Source organism: Haliaeetus albicilla, chromosome 27, assembly GCF_947461875.1.
Source record: "Haliaeetus albicilla chromosome 27, bHalAlb1.1, whole genome shotgun sequence".
NCBI lineage: Eukaryota > Metazoa > Chordata > Aves > Accipitriformes > Accipitridae > Haliaeetus > Haliaeetus albicilla.
Window position 1 is genome coordinate 5,320,192 of NC_091509.1, and position 27,066 is coordinate 5,347,257.

The 27,066-nt window shown below is 36.2% G+C and overlaps 1 protein-coding gene across 5 annotated transcripts in view; it reads left to right on the forward strand.

Annotated features, from left to right (window-relative positions):
• Window positions 1-27,066, forward strand: part of SLIT3 (slit guidance ligand 3) — a 535,954-nt gene that overhangs the window by 45,925 nt on the left and 462,963 nt on the right. For all 5 annotated transcript variants that reach the window (XM_069773165.1, XM_069773166.1, XM_069773167.1 and 2 more), the window contains one exon: window positions 9,805-9,876. In XM_069773165.1, the coding sequence (XP_069629266.1) occupies window positions 9,805-9,876 (72 nt within the window). The remainder of the gene's footprint in view (window positions 1-9,804; window positions 9,877-27,066) is intronic.

Below are 27,066 nucleotides of genomic sequence, written 5' to 3' on the forward strand. Positions count from 1 at the left end.
AGTTTATATTATAGCCTGTGTATCAACTTAAATTCTGGGTGGAATGTGTTCAGTAATATACAAGAATAGTATTAGTAAATATAATACTGCAAGACATTTTAAATAGAAAGCAGAGATGTGTATAAGAGCTTTTTGTTGTGAGATCTTCTGGCAGAAGCCAGGTCCTTTCCTTTTTCCTCCATAGCCATGTAACTTCAGTGATTTCTGCTCATGCCTTGAATATTTGCCGTTTGCATGAAGCATGTTTTACTGATATTATGGTATTCAAAATTTTCAAACCAAGTCAGTAGCATAATGAGAAATGAAGTTGCCTTGGAAAATAGCATGATTTCCCAAGTTTGAATAAATAGCACTTGCCTTTGTTTTATGCTGGGCTTTTGAATTGATTGCATACTCTATGGGAAGGAGGCGAGTATCTCTTGGGGAGCTTTGAAGAGAGCATGGAGGAAATTTCTCATGTAGTTAGTGGGCATCCCCTCACTGTAACTTGGCAGAAAAGGAGTTTTGGGTTTTCCTTGGTTTGCTTCTTACTCAGAGTAAAACTGTTCTGCAGCTGTAAGAACAAAGCTCGAAGCTGAAAATGTTCCTTCTCAAAATACTGGATTCAATTGTATTTGATATGATCTGTTAACGTTGCTACTGTCAGACCCACGCTAAGCATGTATTTGTTTATTTTGTGTGTAAATAAATGAGAGAAGCCACTATAAAAATAATACCTTAAACCTACCTGTGCAATATTGCAGATTATAAAAAATTATATTCACTTACAGGGAAATAGTGATGCATGAGCTGAAAAATACCAAGAAGGAATGTGATTACATTAAACTGCTTCCAAATTTCAAAATTAATTGTATGAGGAATGCATAGGTCTCTGAGATTTAAAATGTTCTTTTACCCATTTATTTGACTTCTGAACCCTGAAATTCTTCTGAACTTTCTGAAGTCTTCCAATGGTGATACAAGCCTTGAGAAGGAAGGGATAGTCTGCATGTAAGGGGCATTACGCTGCATGATTGTTGAAATTGTTTTCTCCTACATAAATTGCAGCAGCAAAGAAACTGGTTTAGATTCTTCTTGAAAAAAGATGGTTAAAATGGTTGCAAGCTGAGCAAGTTAAAGGCTTTAATACACGGGGCTGAAGTGACAGGTAAAAAAATAGTCATTTTACTGTAATGCAAACTGTCTCCTGTGGTGGAGAGGGTAAAAAGACCTGGGAGGTTGCTGGCTGACTTCTTGCTGTGTTATAGTTGCGTTTTCATATGCATCTTGTTCTTTTCCATCTATACTGATCATGCCCTTGATATAGATTAGATCTGGCTCTTGTTTGTTTTTCTTGTGAGTGGAACTCCATGAGACAATGTACCTGAACTGGTTGTGACCCTTCCAATTGTGTGAACTTGAGGGATGCAGCTGAAGTCAGTACCCCAAAGTAAGTTGCTCCTCCAGGAAAACATGGCCTCTGGCTTGAAAACAGCTTGAAAACAACTTGAAAAGTTTCCAATCAAAATTGAGGATCTTTACTAATCCGGAAATCATCCAGAAGCCAAGAAAAGGAATAAAACAAGAATATAATAAAGGTTACAATTACTCTTTTAAAATGTGGGTTTTTTCCTCCATTTATTTCATAGAAGGGTCCTGACAAATGTCTTCAATCTACCTCTAGGCTGCTAGCATTGTCTCTTTCCAAGCTCCAGTGGTTGTTTCTTACTCTGGTTTTTAATAGTCAGGGGAATCTTAATAGTTAAGTTTCTCTCCTATCCCAGCTTCAGACAGAGGAAGAAATATTATTAGCCTGGTTGGAGCCAGGAAGGTAGGAATTTCACAGTTAATAACTTCTCCATTGTTTTTTTAAGGGCCCTTGATAGTCTGTGATTGACATTGATGTTGTTTCTCTCTATCCTGTTGCCTTCAGGACATGGGAACCCCCAAATGGGCAGTAGGCTGAGGGAGGAAGGGAGGAAACTGGCACTTGCTATGTATAGGAGCAAAATATTTTTGGGAGGCGAGAGGGAGTGTTTGTCCTTTGTTGAAACACTGTGTTTGATACTGTATGTGGCCACACTAAAGAAAACAATAATACACTGGAGGACAATGTCGCATGTATACTTCTTGTGACTTTTAAAGGTCACAAATTCCGTAAGTATGCATTTTAGGCCATCTGAATCATAAATAAGAAAATGCAGTTTGTAACATGATAAAGCTGTGAAGTATAGACATTTATGTATTTACATTATATGAGAATAGAAGTCAACATCCAATATAACTAGGAGGAGCAAAAGAGCTTACTAGGAGGAGCAAAAGAGCTTACTAGGAGGAGCAAAAGAGCTTACTAGGAGGCACGTGTTGGTATCAGAGCTGGGATGCAAGGGCTTTGGCTGCAATAAAATGAGAAGGAAGTAATGTTCATAGAGATGTATGCATAGATATATGGATATGCCTATGTACGCATATACCTATCTCTTGATTGCAACTGTAATTATGAATCTTTTACTTTGCTCCTTGATGTTCAAATAGTCTTTTTAGGCCTTACATTAGGAACACGTTGAATTTGTGCAGCAGGAAAACTTCACAGTGCAGAGACTTTGCAGAGGTGCTTTGAATAGAGGCTTAAAATCTACATTTGTATTGTTTAGTATAAATTAAAATTTCTAGTAGTGAGTTTAAATTCTTTCGTGATGAAACTGAACAGAAAAAAGGAATCCGTACCAAAAGCCGGAAGATAATGGCCATACTAGCTCAGACCCGAAGTATGAGTAAGCCAGGATCGTGTCTCCAGTTGAAACTCTCTAAGGAAGAGCACATGAAGAAAAAGCAAATATATAAATTATATTGTGACAGAGATCACTTGAATCATCAATTGGGTCTTTGTAATTAATATTACTTAGTATTTTTTCTTAGTTGTTTGTCTTCTAAACCCACAAAAACTTAGCAACTAATGATTTACAATCAGATGTTACACAATTTAACTGCATGTTGTGTGGGAAAATTAATTCCATTTGTTTTCTGAAGCTACCATCAACAACATTTGATACTTCCAAGTTTTTTCTTGTATTACAAAAGATGGGAACAACTGTTTCTTATCACCTTCCCTTGCTTCATAATTGTACAGACCTTTAGCATATTCTCCCTCAGCTGTTTTCCTTGTGGGGAGTCTCTGTCTACTAAGTTGTTCCAATATGGAAGCTGCTCTGTAACTCCGATCATCCTTGCCATCTTTCTCCAAACCTTATGGGATCCTTTTTGAGGTGTAAATTCCAAAAGTTCTCAGTCTTCAACATGTGAATACACCATGGATTTACACAGAGAAATAATCGTTAGCCATTATTCTTCTAATAATCTGTAACACTTGCTTTATGAATTGCTACAGAGCAGTGAGTTGATGTTTTCATGGGTCTACTTCCCGAGAAGTGATTTTCAGGTTGGAGACAGCTGTTGTATGCATGAACTTAAAAATCCGTTTCCTTGCATATCTGTTAAATTTTACCTGTAATGAATTATATATGCCATTTTGGGCACTAAATACCATTAGTTCTTTCTGGAGTTTATAATCAGCCTTCACTTGATATCACCAACAAATTGTGTCATCCCCTACAGCTCTACCTTTTCAGGTCACCCATAAGTATGCTGAGCAGTTTGGGCCCTGATAGAAGTCCTTTTTTGCCTCTGAAGTTGCCCTTCTTACTCTTTCCAGTTCCAACTGCAGTTGATGCTTTTAATACAGTCTTTCACAGATCTAAATATTAGCTGGGTAACAGATTCAGATTGCTCCTGTGAAGTAGAGTTAAGAGGTTAGAAAGTAGAGGAAGGTTTAAAAATAGTTGGGTTTATGTGCCTGAGTCCAACTTGCAGCCCAGCACTGGTAAAAACCTGAAGTGACTTAAGCTGCAACATACGCTCCCTGACAATGCTGTGGAAGACTCTGGCTGTCTTTGGAGAAGAACAGGCAAGTCTCTTGGGTTTTAATTTTTTAAAATGTTTTTCTTTGTTTTCTGATTTCTTGGTCTTCCCCCCCCCCCCCCCCGCCCCCGTCCATTTTTAGGTAGGTTAGTACTGTTTCAGGAAAGTAGCCCTTTTAACCAGACTGTTAACAGCAGTCTTTCTCAGTGCATAGCTCACCAGTTTCTTTTAAAGGTATATTTAGTTATCTTCTTGGAGGTAACCTATCATTGTATTTGTTTTGTTTAATGGCTATCTTAGTTTATATCTGCCTTGAAAATAATGTCACGTAATATCCAGAATAATAGTCAAGAAGTAACCTGAGGTATATATCTTACAAAATAATGCTGACACGTCTTGTTGTCTGCAGCTTGGAAGGAAGGAGTTACTCTTCTTTTGTTAAAAACTTGTGGGCACATTTAGTAAGTATGAAGTTTTATTACATAAAGCTATCATTCATAACTATTGTGGTGGGCAGAGATATTATGCATATATATGATGTTATGAACATTATTATATGTAATGTTGAACATTTTATAGAAGTGCTCCTGCAATACCCCAGTACTTCATACACTGAAGTTTTAACTCTGTATTCCTGTGTAAGGTGATTAGAAGAGTTGAACCACTTATATGCCTGGTTCTATATGAGGGATTTTAAGAGGATGAAACCATATTGTATACAAACATAATTGAACTCTAGATAAGCTTATACCCGAGATGGAATTTTGCAGTTTACTAAGCAATCTTAGTTACTAGAAGTGTGCCAGTGATTTATAATAATTTCAGAAGAAACAGTAGTTCACTTCTGTAGTGAATTCCTGCAAACAGAAATACAGGTTTTTAGCCTTTACTGTTTAGAGCTCCTTAAACATCTTCCAACAGAAGCATAGGTGAATATACATTTGAACCTAGCGAGGGGACATTGTGCTAGGGTGGTAGTCTTACATGGATGTCTTGGAGGTGACGTATGGACTCCTGGAAGTCCATTGCTTACACATTGAGAACTATTGTTCGTGGTTGGTGGTTGGTCAGCTTTTATGGGTCACTTATGGGGATTTGAGCAGCAGACTAACAAAACAGAATGTGCAAGTTCCCATGCATAGTAGTGGTTAAAGTAATCTGGAAGATGGCAGGAGTTGCAATGTATGGAGATTGTTGACTGTACAGTCAGCATGTGTCTAATCAGACTTAATAACTTTGACTCAATGCAGGTATTGCCAGAGCTGATATGACTCCTGGAGAGCCTCTCTGCACAGTTCCTCAGCTTCCAGGAGGTTTTATTAGTCTGGGCTCCATGCTGTGCACATCCAGAGTTGCTTCTGATCCAGCACTGGAGCTAATCTGTTCTGTGGCATTAGGTGATTATGCATCATTCTGCCCAGTGCTCCAAATTCCAGGAATACTTTGCAGGTCTTATTAGCTGTAGAACATCCAGTTCAAAATACTTCAGAGACTGAACAGCTGCATTCTCATCCAGCAGTCCCAGGTGAAACAACGTGGACCAGATCTTGTCTGGCTCTGTGCCCTAGATTCCTTCCTCTGGGCGTACCTCAGTGTCGATATGGTGGTGATTGGTGCTATGCGTGCGCACGCATGAGCATGTACATGTGCTGGTTGCGTGGTGGATGCGTTTTGAACATGAGAGAAGAGGACAGATCAAAGTTCTTAGTCGTAGTGTGCTATGAGTCCCAGGTGGCGCTCCCAGTTGGAACAGTGCAAAGGATTTGGTGTGACAATGAAAATTTGACTGATTTTTTTTTTTTTTCCTCATGAGAAAATGTAAATGATATTTTCTTTAATTCTAGTCTACTGTTCAGATTCACAAAACTGACATCATTCCTTCATGGTGTAGCTAGTTGCAGTTGCAAAAATGGCTTGGCTCTTAAATCCAATTTCCAGGTATCATGTCTTGATGTTACTTCTATTTTAAGTCACTAATTTAAAATCCGGAATATCTATATCTATTAATACAGTGCAGTCACAAGAACAGTGTCCACAAAATCACTTTACAAGATTTTGGCTCATTTTGTTTATGAACTTTTTGCAGACCATTTTTATTTTATTGTAATAATATATGGCTTCCCCCTTTCCAAGGTATTTGTTATAAAATCAGAAATACTGTTGTAATTAGAATTAAACACCTGACAGGATTAAGATTTAGGCAGTAAAATGATGGTGAAAGGCTCTCATAGGTAACAGGCTTAAGCAAGCATAGGGTGTTTCTATACTGCTCTGCAGGTCTTTCCGTGTGTGAAGGGGCTGCTGCACAATGGATTCCTTAAAGCGTACTCTGCCTGTGCTTTGAAGTTCCCCTTAGGAACAGCTACGTTAAAACTTATCCTGCCCTGTGCTGGCATTCCTAATGTTTGCTTCACCTTGCACTTGAAGTTTCCTTATTTGTCCTAGAGCTTACTGATAAATGAGGATAAACTGAAGTTCTTGTCAAATGGCATGTTAGGAGCTATTCCATAATGTTTCATTCGTGTTTGGCACTTCTCTGTCAAACCAGAGGAAACTGTTTATAAATGACCATTCAGAACATTTGCTCTTTTCATTAAATAATTTTTAAACACTTCTTTGTCTCTTTTATAGGATTTAAAAACATTCTGTCTTGTACTTTGATACTTCTGTATTGAGAACTTTCTTAATAGCCTTTCTCTCAAGCCCAGGAAGAGAAATAAGAAGAGTAATTGTGATTTTCCTAGGCTATTGGTGGCTTTCTGGCACATAATAAATAAAACCATGTTAAATGTATCCTATGTCAAGTATGTCTGAGTTTGTATAGGCTGATCTAGTCTTATATTTAGCTGCGTATTGCAGTAGAAGTTATTTAAATACAGTAGGTGATGTTCAAGAGAAACAAAACCCTGTTCATTCCCTGAGTTCCCCTGAGAATCAAACTATGAATAAAATTACTTTTGGCAGAAATTCCAACTTGAAGTAAATCTTAGGAAGGGATGTTTGGAGAGTCCTATAGCTTGAACCAAGACATCAGTAGCCATGGACTCTTCAAATGTTTGTTGCTACCTCAGATTCGCTTAGTTATCAATTAATAACGTAGCCTTCCTTGCCTTACTAGCTGCAAGCTCTGTTTGTGACAGAAGTACTGTGTGTTTACACTATTCTGAGGATGGTATGTGCAGTACAGTGCAGGAGCACTAACCTGTATTGATGGGTTGTTTTGAAAACCAAGCTTACATGAGTTAAGGCAAAGGAAGAATGTCATTAAGTTATTGGTCTTGATAGATGGATTCAGCTTGCTTACTGCTGCAGAATAAAAAGGCCAACACTTTGTTTATAACAATATAATGTTAAAAATATTAAATATGTCTAGACCAATATGAAATGTCTAGTGCTAGTGAACAGTAGGTCACAATGTGAGCTTTTCAAAAGTGTGCTTTTTGTGGACTTTACTTCATATGATGTTTGAAAGAAAATCAATACTAAGGTAATGTCAGGATGAAATCTTAAAATGCTTAGGACAATTTAAAAGAGCAGCTGAGAGTTTGGTCCTTTATCCATCACAGGTACAGTGGTGTTGGCCCATAATAGGAAACAATTTAAAATATTTGATCTTCTTGATTAATTTGATAATAAGTTAGGAAAAAATATTTGTTATCTTTTTTTTTCTCCGGGAAGTTGTTTGTGTCACTAGAAATTGTAAAGATTTGACTTCTCAGATTGCAAACTTTCTAACCTTGAAAACACAATTTTTTGTTACTACATATGTTTTCTTGTCTGCTTGTTGGTGTGGAACCTCCTATTCTAGAAACTTAATCTCATTTTGCTTAGATTCTGTGGCTTAAAACAGTAAGCATAAAAGCGGCATTTGTGAAATCCTTGCAAGTAGAGATAATATTCTTAAAGCATTCCTTGGACATTGCTTTGAGATAAGTCAGATTGGATTTGCATGTACATTGTGAGACTGGAATGATGATCAGACACAGTAATAAACATTAGACAACTATGTGGAATAGATGACTCACTGGCAGTCTTTTTCATTTTGATCGATAAATAAGTTCAACGTTTAGTGTTTCTCAAGAACTAGTGGTAGTCTTGATGAATGAGGATGGAACTGAGGAGTTCTAAGGCCTGTAGTATCATAAGTAATTTTTTGCATTGTATTTCATCTTACTAAGTAGATGAACTATTCTAGAATATAAACATGCTTAACTGAAAACATGATTTTGAGGAGGATTAAGTAGCACATTACTATCAACCTTAAATTATACAAGATTAAGATCAAGTTTAATTAGGTATAAAAGTGTGAAATTTCACATGGGTAAGGGAATCCAGTTTAAAATCTTCCCATGTACTTAATGCAAACTAGTGCTTAGTATCTCTCATGTTCTTGTTTAGTGTTTCATTTACTGGTTTGTTCATTTCTCTCAGAAATGTAGTTGGGTAGTCAGTAAAAGCACAGTGAAATAACCAATTTTTTTTTTCTGCTTAAGTTAGCATGTGGCGTGCGTAATGCATGATGTTTAGGCTCTGTAAGCGAGCTAGCAAAAGCTGCCTTTTGATCTGTTCTAGGTGTCAGAAAGAGAAGTTAATATTCCCCTCTCCTCCATCGCCCCTTTATCTTGCAAGACATGTTCATATGGTAGCCATATGAAAACTCTGCCATATGAAAACCCCACAACATTAGTTTGATCTCTGAGGAAGGCCTTTCAATCAAAAAAATTCTTGAATTCTGATAGTGAAATTACTCAGTGCGTAAGAAAATTGGAAACCAGATACTGCATGCTAAGTATCAGTAGGTTTCTAAAAGTTCCAGGTGTCTTCTGAGATCAAAACTTTAGCAAAAATAGATCTGTTATCAAAGTTAACTTTTAAGGTAAATTGGGATCAAAGGAACCATAAATACGGGCTTATATATGAACATACATTAGAAGTCAGCTTCCTGTTTAGAACAGTGGAGTTATATGTAATTGGTTTAGGTCAACTTCATTATGTAAATAACATTCATTAGGACTGTGGAAGCAAGGGACAGTTTTTATTGTCAGACAACAGAAAAAGGATTGTAGAAAAAGATTGTTTCTTATAAGTAGAACTGCTTTTAGATTTTGCAGAGCTGGCATGCATTTTACAAAGGAGAGGAAGCTTATGCTTTTTATAGCATATGCTAAGCTGGAGTAACTTCTAACAGTTGATTTCTTACAGTTGACAAGTTGTGGTCATCAGTGTAAAACTTTTCATGGTGAGTGAGTAAAATGGACTAATGTATAAACATTAAGCAGTTCTCTAAAACATTTCTGGAAGAATCTTAAAGATTAAGATTCTATTTCAAATCACCATATAATTGTCTGGTTACCTGTATGTTCATATGTTCTACAACAGCGCTCATATTTTCAAAGTGAAATTTTAAGAAAATTCTTAAAAAAAAAAAAAAAAAATCTTGTGTGTATACTGTAGAAATAATAGCTAATCTGGAAATAATCTTGGTTGGTCAAGTTACTTAATTTACTGTGCCTACATTTTTAGGAGGAGAGAGAAAATCCAGATACCTCCTGGTAACTATTCCTCAGAGCAATAAAAGCTGACCATGGGGGTTATATGATTCACTGTTAGTAGGCATCCAGAGGAAGATTAAAAAAAAAAAAAAATTGTGTACTCATCCATATTAAAACATTCAAACTTTATGGTGACTGTCACTTGACTCCCTATCTCAAGACTGTAAGCAGGTGCTCTCCAGATGGTATGATCTGTTTGGCTTGTGTATGAATAACATACACAATGCATTCTATGCTGAGTTCGTGGCATGAGGTTTAATACAATAGGAGCTTCGTGTGTTTATGCATAATAGAATAAGATTCTTAAATTGGAAGATAATCTAATTTTTTTTTCATTCTGATTGTAACTGTTTAGGCGTCTGAACAAGAATAAATTGCAAGTTCTTCCAGAGCTGCTTTTTCAGAACACACAGAAGTTAACTAGATTGTAAGTATTATCTGATTTATGTTTCTATTGTATGTTCCTTATTATACAGATTTGTACGTTTGTGTTTTGACTGTGGCGAAAGGTTTAATTTTTGTGACATTAGAACTGCTAGATAGTAAGGGTTCTTAAGATGATGTGTTATGTTTGCATGTGTGTAGTTGTAATTCAGTAGAGCATAAATATCAGAGAAAAGTAAAACCACAAAATTTTTCTATTCTTCATATATTCACCATGATGACTTCAAGGTGAATTATTTTCATCTCTCTATGTAGAGTTATAGAAACCATGAAAAGTGGCAACTTCACATGTCTAGTATAGTTTACACATCCACAAAAAGAGATTGCATACTTTTATTTAAAAATCAGCATGTTGACATAATACAGACTGTTATAACTTTTTCAGTTTTAAAAATTATCTTTTTAAATAAGTCAAGGCATTGCCAGGCAGACCAGCAAAGTTATGGCTGCTGCCTTGTCAGTCAGGAAGATGAGGAAATACAGAGAGGTAAAGAATTTTTCATCCTTTTGAAATATAAAAATTGCGTTATAAGATGTTTAGATGGCATCAAGACCAGTTTGAACAGCAAGAGAAGACTAACATAAGCTTGGCTTTTTTTTTTTTTTTTTTTTGGTGGGGGGAGGGAGAGGGTGGTGTTAGCACGATGACTGGATGATTTATAAAATATATTAAAAAAAAAAAGGTGAATGGAGATAAAATGGATGAACAGGTGCCTGCACGGTTACTATCAAGAAAAGAATCATCTGCCTTTTTAAAGGAGTAGTCAAAAGCTGTTCGAAATTGCTTTCTAGATCCTGCCAAAGTTAAACTCATGATCCAGACTGTCTTTTTGAAAGATGTGCTATATGGTAAAACTGGTTTTTTTTATCCTTGAGTTTGTTTATGGAAGACTAGATAGACAGACTTATGATTTGGCTAGTGAAATTGCAAAGTTACTACAGGATGGCAGAAAAGTTGTTACATCCATGTGGAGTTTTTATAACAGTTTCAATATCTCTATATGCAACCAAACAAACCATTTAGGCAGTGCAGTAAATTTTAATTCCTGTGGAAATACAAAACACATGGTGATGGTGAAGATCAATTTTGGAATCAGTTGACTATTTAAAAAACAGTAGGCTCTTTGTTGATGTTTTAAAAGCAGACAAATTGAACAGTGTTGTGAAACGAGTAATAATGATACAGTTTTGGAGAATTTCTGTTATGAACTTTGTTGTTGTCCAAACTTGCTCATGAAAAACTGTACAAGTGAATGACATCATTCTGGAGATTAAAATATATGTATAAAAATATAAATAATTACAAACTATAGCTGTCTTTTAGTCTTAATCTGCTTGAATAATCTTCGTTGGACTTGTTTTTGCAAGCTTTGTCGTAGCTTTTGAGTGCACTAGAAAATATTTGCTCAATGGATTTGCTAGGGCTGAGTGATTTGGTTGTATTTCCTAGTGTTCTTTGCATGTTTTTGAAATTTTGTATCTTGAAACTCCCCTCAAGTATAAAGCGTGAGCTGATACTTACTTGCAGATACCCTGATCTGGTCTCCAGAAGATGCTAGTTGTATTTATTTCATAGAAGAGTTGCTTTATATAAGTTGGTCGTCTAAGGAAATGGTGATGCTTTCAAGAAAATTTTTTTTATAGTGATTACATGTATCCACTAATACAAATTCCAGTTTAACATGTTGAAACTTCTGTGAGTGGTTGCGTTGTACATGGCTATCATTAGGCGGAAAGGAACTTTATGGTAATTTGTGGTTTTGAGGGAAGGTTGTGTGTGTTGATAACTTGTGTGCATCTGTCTTAGGGAGCCTTGCACAAAGAAACTAAGTGAAGTAATTGAGGCTTTTCAATACCAGAGTGTGTATTTTTTAGTAGATCATGTAATCATGATACATTATAGTCCTTAATAGCAAAAGTAACAATTTTGCTTTTAGAATATAAAGATTGTAATAAAATTACATAGAATAGAATGATTAATATGAATGCTGTTTTCTGTAATGACTCCCAACGGATGCTGTTGAAACATTTGTCTTTATTCACTGACATTCATTCAAACTCTTGCTTACTGTTTAATAGTGTTTTAGATAGATCACTTTAGCACTGTTTGTCAGTGGAAACTTGCTTTTTCTTTTGAAGATACAAGTGTTATATAAATATAGTGTATATTTTAAGTAAATAAATCTTAGCTAAGTGAACTGTTATGGCTCCCAATGCAGTTTGGTTGTATGTTTTTCAGTGATGGGATAAAACCAAGAAATTTGCTACCTACTAGAATTTGTAAAAATACACACACACATATATCTTTAATACTTTGAGGAAAAAGAAAAGTATGTCCAAGGTGGTTACTTTCTATTTTTTTGTGTTACTGTCTTGGTCCTACTGCTAGTAGATTTCAGAGTTGTTCTTTCTCGCTTCTGTTATGACTTGTCTTAAGTCCAGCAGTACCAGTCTCCGTTGGTCACAACTAGCTTTCTGGGTAAAACGCTTCAATGAAGAGGCATGATGCTTGCATTCCTTTCCTGCAGCTGCTCTGACCTAGACTTTCAAGAAGAAAGCATAGCTGAGAAAGTGATGAAAGGGAATAAAAGTAGTGAAGCAAAAATTGATAAGAGGGACTGATACATGGGTGATGTAGATTCTGTGGCCTTTACGAGGAGTGAATTAAAATGAACGTTAAAAAGTGTAGATAATTGTGATCTTAATTTTAATTTTCCATAGTATAGGTATATATTTTCTGCTGCCATGGTTTCAAACTGTTGACTCTGGGCTACTAAGCTATTAGTCGATTACTTTATTCTATTTTAATAGTTATAATCCTGATAAACTAGAAAGTCCAAAATAGAGTATTTTAATTGTGTAAGCGTGCTACAGCTGAAATGATGCAAAATTTTAAGAACTAAATATTGCCCTGCAGTGTTCCACAAATGTAAAATTTGGTGTTATTAGTTGAAAACTAAGAACTCAGTCTTGTCCAAATACAGATGAAATGAGCAGTGATTTTTCTAGCTGCTCTCTTTAGCTGGCATGCAGTGAACCATAACAGCCTACAACTTTGTTAATGAAGGTCCAAACTCAATTTTTTAAAAAAAATATAAACTAAACACAAAGGTGGCGTTTTAAGTTTGATAACTTGGTAATAGTGTGAAAGTTGGGTATATTTATTATCATTAATAGAATTTGGTGGAGATCAAGTGACTGACCTGTTTAAACATGCAGGAATTTTGTGTGCTGGAGGGTTTCAGGGAGGAGCTGTTAATGTTTCAGGAATAGTTAAAGGTTGCAAAACAAACGTGAAGACTTTTCTCAGTGTTCTGTCAGCTGGGCTGAAATCTGCCTGTGAGTTTACTGGAGAAAGAAAGTTTTTTTTATGTAGTTCAGTATCAGCAGAATCTCTTCAGTCGTATTGCTGGTGGAAATTAAAATGTAGAACACTAAGCTTTCCTGTCAATAATGTGCTTGAAAAGCTAGAGGACAAACCTGTTTGGCGATGTTGGATTCTTCTTTTGTTTCATATGCATGCTGTTTGTGTAGTTTGGGACAGCTATGCTCTTGTTGCAGATGGCTTCCTTGTTTGTCACCATAGGGTACTTATGTTGGGGCACTGTGCATTTTCACTGAAATGCAGTCTTTCTGACAACTAATAAAATTTAACTTAGAATGCTTCTCATTATAACTACTTCTTCAATCACTTACACTCCAGGTACCTTTGCCTTTTTTCTCCAAGCCTCTCCCAAAATGCCAAACTACAGGATATCTTTGCATCTTTTACAGTGCGGCTTAGACTTCATTGTCACATCTGGTTGATATTAGAAGCAGGAATATATATATAGGGGAATAAACCTTAGATGGAATGTGAAACGTCCAACAAAACGAGTTTCTCATAAGGTTTTGAGCCTTTTCTTCTAGAAAGAGGGGCTTTTGAGACTCATGGATTTTGCTTGCTTTAGTTTAGATAAGAGTTTTAAGTTTAAGTTGGATGGTGAATGAACCCTTGATTGGATTCTCTAGTGGAAATGTTTGCTGTTGCTCTGTTGCCTTGATTTCCTAGGTTTTAAAGCTTCTTCAATGTTTTATCTGGGATAAATAATTAAGTATTTAATAATTCAAACTGCAGGCACTTTTAGTGAGAAAACTGAATGAAGGAAAAGGCACTTTCAATAAATTGAGGAATGGAAACAAGAAAGATATTTTTCGTATAGTTTCAGATATTATTTACTAATATGTAGCCATAAAGAAAAAGGTAATGTTAATCTTAATACAAGTGATTAAAGGCACAGAACAAGTATAGTAAACCAAAACATGTAATTTAACAGCTATAAAAACAGGCTTTGATTCCAAGGTAATTATTTTCCAATATCCAAAACAACTTGTGAAATTTATCGGCAAAGTTTGCAAACATAGCTTTGTGCATGCTGGAATCATGAGTTTCCTTTGTGTGCACAGCTGGTATATAAAATGATCGTAGTGCATCTGCTTTTCACTAAAGGCCTAGTATGCTAGTGGTCCATGAGATACATAAATATCTTTAAAAATGAAGTAGAAGTGGGAAACAGAACCCCCCCCCACCCCAACATGTAACAGTATATGTTTTGTTGTTGAAACTTCCATACATAAAGCTAGCTGCTAAGTATACAAGGTAAAGTTAAGTTCCTTTGTGTGGATGAAGAAAACTCGTAAAAGTGCTCTGAACTCAAGTCTTGCAGTGAGAATTAATACCTCCCCTGAATTTATAGCCATGGAACATTTGTTGGGTCTATTCACTTTTAATGAACTGTCTTAGTTGTCGCTTGACAAAACAAACCAGGCTCTGGAAACTTAAAGATACTGAAATCTGATAGCAAAAGTATCAGATTAGTGGAAGTATCCATAAGACTCTGACATTCAGTAGTTTACTTTTTAGGGTAGTATCAGAATCTAGAATTGAGACTAACGCTGAACATTGTGGTGTGAGAGCAGAGCCCTGGGATCCTGAACTCTTGAGACAAAACCAGTTCATGGATGTGCATGCATAATACTTTTTAAATCTCAAGGTATTTGCACTTTGCAGTTACAGGTGTCCCAATGTTTTATCATATTCATCTGTAATTATTTCCAGAGGAGATTAAAGTAGCAAGATCAACAGGAAGGAGATATTGTAGACAAATTATTTGTTTTAATAAAATAGGACAGCCTCTTAGTATCGGGAATAGCCATTGTATAACACATTGCTTGTTGTTAACATGGTGTAAATATTTGTAGCACAGTGGAATCTGTCAATAAAGATGGATTAGCGGGACTGCTTTATTTCTTGTATAGTGGAATATTTTGAAAGGTGATTATGATACATGGGTGGTAACCGCAGGTAAGTACTTGTAGCATACAACACAAAGTCTGTGAATAGTCTTAAAAAGAGGCAATATTCTAACAGAATCACAAAATTGTTGAGGTTGGAAGGCACTGCTGGAAGTTGTCTTGTCCAACCAACGCCCTGCTCAGGAAGGGTCACCTGGAGCAGGCTGGTGCTGATGTCCTGATGGCTTTCGAATATCTCCAAGAATAGTGGTTTCACAGCCTCCCTGGGCAACCTGTAGCAGTACTCAGTCACCCTCACAGTAAAAATTGTTTCTTTATATTCAGGCAGAAACAGGAAACTGGTTTGTTGCATATGTGTACAACATGTCATGCCAAATAACTCATGTGTAGTGAAGCAAACTGAATTTTAGACAGAGAAAAACTTTTTGCAGTAAATATATTAGGAGCAAAGCTCGGATGCTGTTATTTGATTTCTTACCTTGAGGTCATGCAACTTCGTGATGAAAACGTAAGATTTTTATAGTAAGTCTTATAGTTTCCCATTGATGTATGTATCTCTTAATTGTAAATTAATGTTTCCCAGGGTAACATTAGTGACGGGTAGTCACTGATAGTCAGTGACTATCAGTAATGTTGTTTTGCTTTTTAAAGAGCTACTCAGACGTTAATTAGGTAATAGTTCACTGAAACAAGTTGGAAAGGTAAATGTATTACTTGAGTGTTCAAAGATGGAATAAGCAAAAAGAATCAAAAGGGGAAGAGGGGCTACTTAGCTAACTGCTAAAATAGTATGGGGAATCTTATCCTCAACCCGCTACATCATGCTGTTCCTTTAGGTTAATGGTTGTCAGGAATTATCTGGCATCTACCTCATTATAGAACTGCTACTTTTGGAAGGATGAAAGAGGATAGTATGTGGATCTTTGTTAACTTGCATTGATCCACTGTCATTGGGAATGAAATTTAAATTGTGTTTTATCTGATTATATTTAATTTACTTCTGAAATGTTTTCTTCCTGGAATAAGAAAAATGTGTACCTCCCATTTTATTTATAATTTATTTCAAACACTGATATGAACCTCATCTGCTTTTTATAACCACAGCTATGCGTTGTATTAGATCATCTAAGTTTTCTAGTTCAATATGCAGTAAATGGACATTAATGGCTAATAAGGTACGTATATCACTGTAAAACAGTCAAATAAGTAAATGTAAGTGTAATACCTGTAGGAGCACCAGTAAAAATCGAGTATCTGTTTGACCTTTGTTGTTGTTGTTGTTATTAATTTTTTAAAGGTAGATTAGAAGCAAGAAAGGACACACGTGCAAATAGACACAAAACATACCAAATGTTTCTAAAACTTTGCATGAAAAGTCTTCATAATTTTTCCTGGCTAACAGAGCCTTCATCACTCAATTTTTCTCCTTGAGCAAGGTGTTGAAACCACATTAAAACTACCCAGAAATAATGGTTTATCCTGTAATTCATACGCTTTGAAGATGCTGGTGAGAAATGTGTATTATTGTGTGGATGTGCACACTTAAAAGCAATTTTAATGATAAATTTATTAGACATTGAAAACCTATGTAGTCTGTTTAATTTTTTCATACTGGCTTTTAGTTCTGTTTTCACACACTGCTGTTTGTCATCTCTGTTCTTGATTTGTCTGCTTCCTTACAATTTTAGTGTTTGTGCAGTGTGTGTATTTGATTTTGTGCAAGCAGTTTCATTAGATAATTCCTAGTAGGAGTAGCTGGAACGATTTAGTTACTGTGCTACTTATGAAGCTGAACTTCTTAAACATAAATAGAAAGGTGTACTTAACTTCTAGATTCACTGTGCAATATTATGTCATTCTGTTGCACACTGTGCCTGCAGTCAGAAGTTGGCCCGGGTGAGTCAGTGTCTCCTGGTTTGAATTTGACAAGTGTAGTGTGTATTAGATTTTACCAGTGTCTGCTTTCCTTTGAGTGCATTTATAGCTAAGATGTTTATTGTAGCTAGGAGGTTGTTTCACATGTGTATGATTTGCCAAGAATTTGCTGCCGAAAGCCTTACTACAACTGTCACTTGTAAACCCTCCTTTCCAGCCTGATCCTTAGCAAGCTTGAAGTATCAAATCATGACTCCTGATCAAATTCAGAGTCTTTTATCTTGTGGATGTCATCAGAAGCTGTGTTTGGAAAAGCAACCAGTTCATAAATTTTCTTAGTGTCCTCTTTATATTTCTGTTTGTTCTCTTTCTAGAGAGAAAGATCTCACAGATTGCTGGCTTAGAGCTCCATTATCATTTCACATTAAAGCAGGATCCTGACAATTCAATTGTTACATGCGTTTGAGTTATGGTGTTACCATGACAAAATAGCATGGGCTTGTAACAGTGTGTTTTTGTGGTTTTATCCACATCCAATAATTGTAGTTTTACTGTGTATAGATCGCAGCAGGTCTTTTTAGAAGATAGTAAATAATTACAGTAAGTGTTTGCTGGTCTCTAGGGTGCACTTCTGGCTTGAGAAAGATGTGCATTAGGTCAGAGGCTTGTGCTGCAGATAGCTGGATGACATTTACGCCATTTATCAAACTGAAGTAATTTTATATTTTCTTTTTGGCTCTGGTTGTAAATAATGTATTTAGCATTTTTTTTTTTTTTACTACAAATACACCAGTTTTATTTGGAGAGCCTAAGGATTTTTTCCTGTCTAAATTAGTGCAGAAGATTAATTTTTAAAAATATGACTGAAGGCTTTTTTTATGATTGTGAGAATAGAAAACAAATGAAGACATGTCAAAAAGCCAGAAGGCTCCCTCCTCAATGATACTTTTTCCCCTGTGTGAAATTGGTTATTTAAAATGATACTGTGCAGATGTCTTGTTTCCCTTCTTAGGGGGAAATAGGCCTGATTGGAGAAGAAAGGGCGCTTTTTGCAAAAATTACTTTCAGGCTTTAGTGGCGTCTTTCTTCTAAGATGATATCTATTGCCAGCTTCTGTGATCAGGTTATCTTATTACTAAGCTATTTAAGGTAGGTTGTGGCAAAGGATTATACTTTTCCAGAAGAAATACTACACATGCAGATGAAGCATAAGTCTGCTTTGGAAGTAAGTTGTTTTACTCTATTAGCTGAGTACCTGCTGTTTTCCATTTTCACTATTTTTTCCTATGCTATTAGAAAGGTGACATGCTCTTTTGGTTGGTGTTCAGCTCAAGAAATCAGGAGGCTCCCAGTTTGTGAGATTAACTTGCCACTAAGTTATTTGGTAGTCTTAACCATGCTGCTGGGTGTCAGTTTTCCTGAATGTAGGGTTTTTTTTAAAGCACTCTCAAACATATTCTAGTTTCAAATCGCATGTCTTGGGAATTACATATTAAAAATTATTATACTGTTATTGCCTTCTCAACACAATCCTGAACTGGAAAATGCTTGGTTTGTTCTACTAACACCAATAGTAGCCTTGTAAACTTACTAAGTCCAGCCCAGGACTTTACATCCACATGGCTGTTGTAAATAGTTTCTGATGCTTCTTCTTATTCTTCTTATTCTTAGTATCAAAAAAGGAATATTGATAAAATTCTGTATGTAGTCACTTTATCCAGTTAGACATGAATTCCCATCAGAGTTTGTTCTTTTCTCCACAACCAGGATATTTGAGAATATCCTGGAGGTGTTTAGCAAAATTAGGCTTTTCTGAACTTCGAGACTATTTTGTGGCTTTAAGGGAGTTACAACAAAGACAACTCGATCAGGACTCCATAGTTAGTCATCACCTGGATGGTTTCTGAGGGTGGTCATGTATGCTCTGCCAATTCTGAAATGCATCCTTTTTAACAGGCTTCAACTTCTGTGTTTAGAGTGACAAGTTAAAACTGGGGGGAAAAACACAGTGAGTCAACTTCTTGTTATGATGGCTTTCACATGACTAAGAGCTATTACAGACTTCTCAAAATACAATAATTGTGGGTGGGCATTATTGACTTACCATTTTCTTACATTAGTCTTCAGAACTTTGGTCTTTTGCTTCTGTTAGCACCAGTTCAAGCGTTGTAGCTCTCTACAGTGTTGTATTCTGGTTCCTCCGGCTTGATTTGTGGTGATGGTGAGGCTGAGGAGGCATTGCTGCTGGTGGCCTCTGCAGAGTGGATATGTCTGTTGAAGTCATGGCTTGCTTTTGTTAAACTCCACAGAGGTTTGAATAGCTGTGTAGATGCAGTCAGAGAATAGTTAGGTTATATCTGCAAGTATATTATTATCATAGGTATTCCGACCTGACGGTTTATAGGCAGTTACTTTTCCAGAAACTGAATAACCCTGTTAGTCTGACTGTGACCGTTCGAAGTTTGGCAGTCAGATTTACTGCGTGTGCTTTAACATGGCTTTTTGGCCTTGCTACTAGAGCTAGTCTGCAAATATCAGCACATCGTGGTGTACTTGCCCGTAACTTATTGCTGTATGGATATTGCTTTTCTTGTTTAAAAACTTCCATTTAATTGGTTAATTCATATGTGAATATTTTTTGCACTTTCCCCATTGGCTATACGTTGAAAGGAGCTGAAAAGTGTTTTGCTGAATGCTCAGTTTAGTAAATGGTCCAGAGCTGCTAGAGTCCTGGCCACAGTTAGAATGAGCAGTGGCAAATTCACTTGTAAATATTCATTACTCCAACTAGGAGAAAATGCAGAATAAATATAACTTTTTTTTTTTTGTGAACAGGAGATTAGAAATAGGAGTGTTTAGTGTTATTTTCACATTTGAGGCCATTTCCTTACACAAGGTGAATATAGGAACAGATTGAACTGGTGACCTGAAGCACAGACATCTCATCTGCATAACAGGAAAAATACAGTAATGATAATGTAAAAATTTCCGTTGCTTTCCATAATAGGCTGTCATCCTGAGGTTAAAGATTAGTTTACATTCATTGTCTTGTAAAAGTCCTTTCAAATACTTTGGAAATATGTTGCAAATAATGAGATTTTCTTCTCCTGCGTGAGTGGATAGAAGTAGTAGGGGACATGATCATTGTTCTAGAGGCACTAACGAGGGTTAGATTAAAAGTGCAGCACATGAAGTCTTGATTTTGATCAGTGACTTCAAAAATGAAAGGCCTGTTCCCGTCACCAGTTTTCTGGCATCTAGCTCTACTGCTTGCTGTTTCACAGCGGCAGAAGTTGGCTTTACCTGCAGGGATTTATTGTCTATTCAGAGTGCCCCATGATTTAAGGTTATTGTGGGTAAAATGATGCAAGACCAAATACTTCCTTGTTTTAATTCTCATTTGGTTTTCTTCTCAAAGTCTGTAATGTGTACAATGGGAAGCTTAAGTTAGGCTTTCTGGAACTTTTCAATATGTTTCACAGGGGTAATAGGGCATACCTGTTTAGAGTATTTCAGACACTTAAAGGTCACCCAAATGAATACTGCTATTACTTTTAAATGCACCACGTTTGCTTTTGAAATACAGTCATAAATGATACAGGATTTCATTATGATTCAAATCTCCTTTAGTTGAGAGAAGCCATGGGGTTGTAGCCTGAGGCATATGTGTGCCTGTCAAAAGGGTCAACATGGAGCTGAACCAGGAGGTATTTGATCTAGAGTCTGATGCAGTTTCACGTCCCAAGTGCAGTCTACATTGTAAAACTTAGAAGAGTAGAAACTATTTATGAAACAAAATTAAAATAACTCGTGCAAGTCATTAAATGTTATGGTGCTACAGGAATAGATTGGCAAGGGCGGTTTATTATCATCTTACTCTTATGACTAAGACAAGGATGTCATACAAGGTGTGCCTTTGAGCTGCTTTTATTTCTTAACTCAGTGTAACCGAAAATGAAGGCTTATAGCACCTTGTGTTATAAAAATTCCGTGAGCTGATTTTTAATGTTTCCCTTGCATAATACTTTGGAATTTAGTGAGATTATTCAAGTGTACAGTAATCACCACTGTTGAAGTTTGAGATGCTCTACAATGAAAATGCAAATACTATGGAGAAAGTTGAACAAAGCATATTTGGAATTAAGTACCTGTCTTTTGCTTTGCTCTGTTAAACTCCCTGATGGGCTGTTACTAGAGACATATCTATGAAAGATTTTCTTCAGGAAACAGCTGATACGGATTTACTTCAATCCTATTGATATATGAAAGAAGTTAAGTTTAATGTTTTGAGTGGTTTCCATGCAAGGTACAACGTCAACACTTAGTGAACTGTGAGGGGAAAAATGTTGAAAAATAAGGCATCCAATATGAAACCGAATGTTATGCTTATACACTTAGTTTCTTTTGTTGAGAGAATAATCTTGTAGCCTACCACACAATCACACGAATAGAACTCCCCATTGTGTTATTTCTGATAATTATCACTGGGTCAGTCCTGCCTTAACATCTTTTCTGTACCACTGGAAGCAAAGAAGTTTGCTGAGTGCACTAGAATGTTATTAGTTTCCAAGCCCTAAACTTATTTTTCTACAACTAACCTGTGTAGATAGTAACTGTATCTTTGCAAATATTAGAATGGGATTTCTGCTTTTTTTTTTCTTGAATCCCTTGTACTCATACCATCCTATTCTACTTTTTTCCCAATAATTGCTTGAATAATTCCATACCTTACATTCCTTTACTGGGAGCAGAGCTGATGGGATCTTGTGCTAAGTTTTTGTTAGCACTTAAGCTTTTTCTCCAGAAGTGTAGAAGTGGCAGCTGTTCCAATGTCTGATCTTGGTGTTATTTGATCTGGGTACTTGTTGGTCAGTAGGAGGTACTTCATTTAAACAACTTCCCTTCCTTTACTCTGGAGGCCTCATGTTTCTGCTGCTGTATTGGGTACTTATATGACTGCCAGTGACTACACTTGAAATACCAGTCCCAGGATTTTGCATTGCAATAAAACACATAAATCTAGCAATGTCATTTTACTGGGTTTATTGAGAAGATGTAGTGGCACATCCGTGCCTGAGTGAGAGTATTGCCCCAGAAGGCAATGACTTACCTAAAGAAATGATTGTCTAGAGAAGCTCCATTGTTCTTTCTTGGTGTTAGTTATGTGACTGGGAAATGTATGTGCGTGGTACGGCATTTTCATTTCTACTAGTCCTTCCTATAATGAGAACAGGATTAGACTAATATTGCTCAGGTAGACTGTTTAGTTTTGACTTGCAAGGCAACATTTGTCAAGTATTTTGATAAAGTGTAGTTTCTATGCATCAGTAATTACAGGTTCCAGAGGGACCATAGCAGTAACGGTATTTTTTTCCTGACACAATAGGAAACAAATTTCCCATAAGCCTGGGGAATGCAACATGCCACTTGCCGCAGTTGGCGGTGAACTTCAAAGGAAAACAATGTTTCTTTTTACTAGCCTTGGGTTTTTCGCTATTTTATCTTCAAAACTGGTATTTCAATTGCTTGAAGGGAATTATTTTTCTTCACTGCTTGTTACTCTTTTTCCCAAATGCATTGCTAGTTTTTAAAAATGAGGACCACCTCATTGTCTTGCAGCTGCAGCATACTCCAGTACCTATTTAATGAGGTAAACCAATTTCATTGTGTTTAAATAAGTGTGTGAACAAAGAGCCAATCACTAGATTGCCTGGCCTGTGGATAGCAGTGGCTTACAACAGGCCTTGTGTCTGCCGTCAAACTTTGCAAAAATATGAGCTAGATTATTTTAAACTTTGTAGTTAAGGTTTGTAAATGGTGTATGTAAATAAATACAATTTCATGGAAAGTGTAAATGCTATACCTTTAAAAGTTGAGACTTATTTATTATCAGTCTGGTTTCTAAGATCTCTTAATTCACTTTGTAGAGTCCTTCTTTTCAAAATAATGGACTGAAAAGGGGAAAAGAATTTCTCTCTTCCTTGAAGGCACATTGAGCATACCAAGATGTATGGAAAAGTGAGGACTTATGACTCTAAGCATGACTTTGTAGCCTTGTCCTGAAAATGAGAAAGTTCAGTTAGTAGAGAATTTCTATAGCATTTCTTTTTTGTGTGTACACCAGTGTTTGAATCTCAGTTTGGAAGGAAGAACGCCAAAGCAAGCTGTTCTTGATGCTTTCAGCCTGGCATCTCCCTTACGTAAGGTGACCTGAAAAGATAAAACAGTTGAAAACTGTGGGGAAGAAATTTTTATCTATGAAAATTTCAGGTATTCATACTTAAACAAGCTCTTTTAGTTACCAGTGAGTATTCAAATGCTAGAGGAATGCTAGGGATGCTAGAGGTATTGGTGACTACAGTGAAAATTTCAGCCGAGTTGAATAGCCAGTGACAATACTTCTGTGTAACTTTAAACTGCTTTTTGAATTACGCAACAGTTAGATACTTAACTGTTTTTTTCAAATAACTTTCCACGGAACACAACTGACTTTATCTGTACAGGTTGTGGGGATTAGATGCAGAAGCAGAGGTAGTGGCTTGTCTTGAATCAGCAGTCACTGGGTTATTTAGGTTTTTTTCCTCGCTAATGTGCCTAATTTTTAAGGATTTCATATTTAGTATTATGTTGGCAAGGTCATTTCTTTCTTTCTCCTGTAGAAGGAGATTTTTCTGGTTTTCTTGCTGTCATTTAAGAAAGAATGGAGCATATAAACCTCATCTAGCTTTGAAGCTGGCTGTGCTTTGGGTGAGAATTTTAACCATACGACCCACTGAGGACCCCTACAACCTGAAATATTCTGTGGTTAAATATATTATTTGCAGTATTTAATGCTAGGGTTTGGAAGCTTTTAGCTGGTTCAAGGTTTGGCAGTTACTGTGGATGGGATACTAGATTGTGGTTTTTTTTCTGTTTTTTTTGGTGGTGGTTGTTTTGTTTTGGTTTTGTTTTGGTTTGGTTTTTTCCCCCTCTTTCTATTCCAAATTAAAGATTAAATGCAGTAGAGAGGGTTTTTGTGGGTGCTGGAAGATACTGTGCCTAAGAGGTGCAAGATAGTGCTCATCAGCAGGATCTTGCGGGAGTGTGAGATGAGGGTTCTCAACTCCTACAAAATTTGAAAGTCAGCAGGAGCCAGAATTGATGAACTGCTGCTAAAGAAAGTAATTTTTAGCTGTCTCCTACCCTAAACTGTGCTGTTCAGATCTGCTTGTAATGTTGGCTTTGGTATCCTTTTCAGAGGTAGGATGTGCCTTGGTGTTCAGTATTTTTACATTTTATCTTGTAGCATCTCATTGCGGGAGAAAGTTATTTGCTATATCCCTTTCCTGAATGTGACCCAATTCTGCTCTGCTTAAAACCACCTTATAAAACCAGAATGACTTACATAGTAGGCTGTGTTAGATTATATAACATATACATGTAGGTGCTTCCCAGGTTCACCTACAAAATAGTAAAAAAAAAAGAAAAGAAAAAAGGCAGTAGATGGCTCATACCACGTCCTCAGAGTTTTCTTACCTGAGAGCCTTTACAGAGCGGACTGGGCATGGAGGCTTGAAGTGTTCCTATGGGGGCAGACATTTCCAGGTTTTTTTTTTTTCTGGAGGATACATGTTTTCCTGCCTTGTACAGGAGGAAAAGTCCATGCGATCCTCCGAAGTGTGTTGTTTGGGGTTGGTACTGCTCATACAATTTGTAGCCTCTCATTGTGGTAAAGATGGCAGCTGCAAGTTGGCTACTGGCCCATTGCAGTCCCTGGCTGCAGTCTGGACGCTCACGGCTGTATAAATAATGTGAGTATGCAGGTTTTTTTGGAACACACATTATTGAATCTGCAAAGGTTTTCAGTTCTGCTTTGTGGCATTTTTGTGTATGTATCAAAGGGCAAATTGGTCTTAACCTCACAATATCTAAGAACATAGCTTTTGAATTTAAATTACATTAACTTAGTTTCAGGTTGCAACTACAGAAATAGGATTGTTCTCTTTCTGATCTTAAGCTGATGATCTTGATTTAATTTTCAAGTTTATTTCCAAACAGCCTCAAAAATAATCTTACTACAATGTCAGCAGTCTATTTAAATTGCATAAACTTCACAACTATTTTAAAAGGATGGTTAAAAGGAGATGTTATCTTAATATCTGCTGGGTTATGCTGAGTCTCAGACACATTTTAAGCTACTACAAAATTATGCCCATGTCACAAGCGGGCTTGGTAAGTGAAGTAAAAGATGAGCAGATTCAAATAGGCCCAAACAATATATAAAATGAGATGGTGAAGTGGCAGAGCTGAGATGGCGCTGTGGAGACAAATATTGTTGACTCTGTAATCTTTAATATCATGTGTGTGTATTAAAAAATATAAAGTGTATTCCTTGGTTATTTTCAGCACACATATTTTGAAACTTGTGGTAAAGGTCCAGCTAAGGAAAATAGAACACTATTTTTTTGCTTCATTATCAATTCATCTGATGCTGAAAGGAATGACTACTTGGTAGTGCTTCCAAAAAAGGCTCAACTTTAGTTGCTCAACTTAATTCAGTTACTGAGTTACATACTTTTACTTCAATGTGTAATTCAAAAGATTTTTTTTCAAGTAGTGTTTTTTTTCCCCAAAAAAATTCTTATGGAGTTTGTGTGGGAGCCATGTGTGTACAAAATCATCAAAAATATTCCAAAATCCTAACACTGGTGTCATGCAATTAACTAATTAGTTTAGAGCTCTCAGCTAGTCAGCCAAAGTGATGAGTTATGCTGCTTAGACTGGTATGTCAGTGACAGGTAGTATGTGAAGTAAATAGTTAACTATGTGAATGAGACAGGTACTTGAATTTTAGGAAGGTTTATTTTTGAAGACAAAATTAAATATCTGAAACGGTTTTCTCTTTTAAAGATTTTTTTGTAATAAAAGACCAAGTCAGTTTGTGAGTTGAGTAAAACCATTTCATATTATTTAGTGGCTCCTCATTTTACATATTCATAGACTGAAATCAAGCATCACCTCATAGCCCTGTAGCTCTCCTCCCCACAAAGAGAAGTGGATAATTGTCAGGGTGGTTGAAAGCTGTGGTACTCTGCTTTTTCTCAGGGCATATATGTGAACTGCCTTGTTTGGTTTTTTTTTTCGTTGTTTGGGTCTTTTTTTTAAAAAACAAAAAACCAATCAAAAATAGAGGCTTGAACTGGTCCGCTCCATTTACAAAATGTTTGCTTTCTCTTCACATTTCCCTGTAACAGAATTCAATGTCCCTATTACAGACCTGGGTTAGATCTTAGACAAGTTGTTGTTTTGTCAGTATATGCATGACTAGCTATTGAAAGTAGCGAGTGTTGATATTTCAGAAACTCTAGTCAATGTTAATTTTATCTTAAATAATTCCAGATAGCAGAATTATCCTTAATTAGTTAATTCTTAAATTATTCTTTACTTGGTTACTTTGAAGCAGTTGCAAATTATTTTGTGAGTCCTTATTTTACCAAGTAATTTTTCATGATTCCATGCACCCCATTTTTTAGCATGTAGCTGTGATGCTTATTGAAAATAATAGTACATTTAAGTATTAACATTTCATAGGGTAATACATTTTATAATTCGTAAGAGAAGATGTGGAAATGGCATTTGAGGGGCAATGCTCTTATTTCCTTTGAATTGCCCCTAATGCCCTTCAGTATTTGAATAAAAGGATAGGTAATGTATTTTTTTGCTTATTGTCAATTATCATCACTTACTAAAAAATATGTTTAGAGACTTCTTATGGGAATTGGGGCTCTTTTTTTGCAGGATTTTATGTAGGTATGAAAAAATTGGTAGCTTTTATTTCAGTTGTGCCTGGACGTAAAATATTAGAGGACAAAAGAGCAATCCGTATACTGAAAACTGTAGCCAGAATCAGGGCCTGACAGCCTGGAAGAGGCAATCACAGGAGGATCTTGCAGCAGTGGTTTTATTTTAGTATTGCAGTTCTGGTGTCTTCAAACTAAATAATAGCCAGTAGGAGCCAGGTCAA